Source organism: Vombatus ursinus, unplaced genomic scaffold (genome assembly GCF_900497805.2).
Source record: "Vombatus ursinus unplaced genomic scaffold, bare-nosed wombat genome assembly UNPS02014870.1, whole genome shotgun sequence".
NCBI lineage: Eukaryota > Metazoa > Chordata > Mammalia > Diprotodontia > Vombatidae > Vombatus > Vombatus ursinus.
The window spans coordinates 9,758,982-9,760,803 of NW_020954648.1; the positions used below are offsets into that span (position 1 = coordinate 9,758,982).

Genomic DNA, 1,822 nt, shown 5'->3' on the forward strand with positions numbered 1-1,822 from the left:
TTCATTCATTCATTCATTCATTCATTCATTCATTCATTCATTCATTCATTCGTGCACTCATTCATGTGTGCATTCATTCATTTATTCATGACCAAATAAATCATGGAGAAATGGAATTTTCTAGCATTGCAAATACATACATTAATGAAAAGGAATGTTTAAAAGAGAAACAGTCATGCACATGGATAGAAGGCCAGCCTCGTACTCAGGAAGGCTTGGATTCAAGTCCTGTTTTTGACATATATTGGCCATGTGACCTGGGAAAAGTCATTTACTTATCCTTTCTGTACCCCAGGCAATTCTTCAAGACTCGTCAGTAGCAACTAAGCTGCCCATCTTCATCATGGAGGTAGTTTCTATACTGGGGATTCCTCCACACTGATGAAATTACTGGTCTAGAACAGAAACAAGAACATTAACAAAACATTCTTCCTATGTGTTTCTTCTCCCTCTGCCTCATGTTGTGGCCTGAGCAGGTGCTTATCCTCAGGAAGATCTGAGTTCAAAATCTCACCTCAAATACTTACTAGCTGTGCGACTCTGGGCAAGTAATTGAATCCCTATCTGCTAGGGATAGGGATCTCAGTTTCTTCAACTGTAAAATGGGTATAATAATAGCATCTACCTTACAAGGGTTATTGCGAGGATCAAATGAGATATTATTTGCAAACCTAGCATGTAGTAGGCATCTAATAAATGTTTGTTCCCTTCATTTTCCTTCGCTACTCACCCCTATCCCGATTCTGGATGGAAACTACTGTTTTCTTACAAAACAAGTGTCCCCATCAGAGATAAAATATTGTACTGAAGAGGCCATAAGGCTGACCTGGTAGATGACAGAAGTAGAGCATTTATTAAGTGCCTACTGGATGTCAAGCACTGTGTTAAGTGTCTACAGTGGCATTTCTGATGTTTATTATATGTTTAGAATAAATTGAGTTCTTTTTTTTCCTCCCACAGGTTCTCTGTCTCAGGTCATGGGGAGTGTGTCTTCGTGGACCCCACCAGACTCGTCACGTCAGATTGCCTGATGACCAGGCCCTGGGTATGCAGCAAGATGGCATACACGTGAAGCAGGGGTGTGGCAGTGTGAGAAGCTGGCCAGCACATGCCTCCCCCTATGCCTTGGCCCAGTGATGAGAGGCCCCAGCTGTCACCCCGACACTCACCATGGAGCCACAGACCCCGGAAGTTTTCTCTGTCAGCCATGCAGCTGTGAGACAGTAGTATATTATCCCCAGGTCTCAGTCCTGGGCTCCTGGTTCCCTCCTTTGCACATATCCTATCAACTTGCTGTGCCATTCTAGACAGGCTTTGAAGCCTGGTTATGCCTCTGCCCTCCCCTTTGGCTAAATAGCACACAACTATGCTTCCCTCGAGGCCACATGTGGGCACCATGTATGACTATTGCCTGTAGTGAGGGATAACAAAGCAAATATTTACCATCAATATCAATGTCACCTCCACATAAGCAGCTCCCACATTTATTGCAGCCCCATGAAACCGGGTAGCTCCTCTCCACTGGAGATCTCCTTATTTTGCTTGATCTTCCTGACATTTTGGAGGCACTGAAATTTACCTTATTACACTGGTTTTTAACTTAATTTTTTTTGAGAACTAAAGTATTTATATATTTTTTGGAAATATTTAATCTCCCTCCCCCCAGCTCTTACAATCACTGGCAGAATCCCTTAAGTCACTCTTTTTTTCCCCCATATCTGCCTTGCTTTTTGCACTTTCTGGTTGTGGTCAGGAGACCTTGGTCTCCTTGGCTACTCTTCCCAAGGTAGGCTTCAAGACTTGCCTCAGAGGGACTCAGCTT

The 1,822-nt window shown here is 43.4% G+C and overlaps 1 protein-coding gene across 2 annotated transcripts in view; it reads left to right on the plus strand.

The window, feature by feature from the left end:
- Nucleotides 1–1,072, plus strand: part of CLEC2L (C-type lectin domain family 2 member L) — a 29,116-nt gene extending 28,044 nt beyond the window's left edge. For both annotated transcript variants that reach the window (XM_027842378.1, XM_027842379.1), the window contains one exon: nt 961–1,072. In XM_027842378.1, the coding sequence (XP_027698179.1) occupies nt 961–1,072 (112 nt within the window). The remainder of the gene's footprint in view (nt 1–960) is intronic.
- Nucleotides 1,073–1,822: the final 750 nt, after the last annotated feature.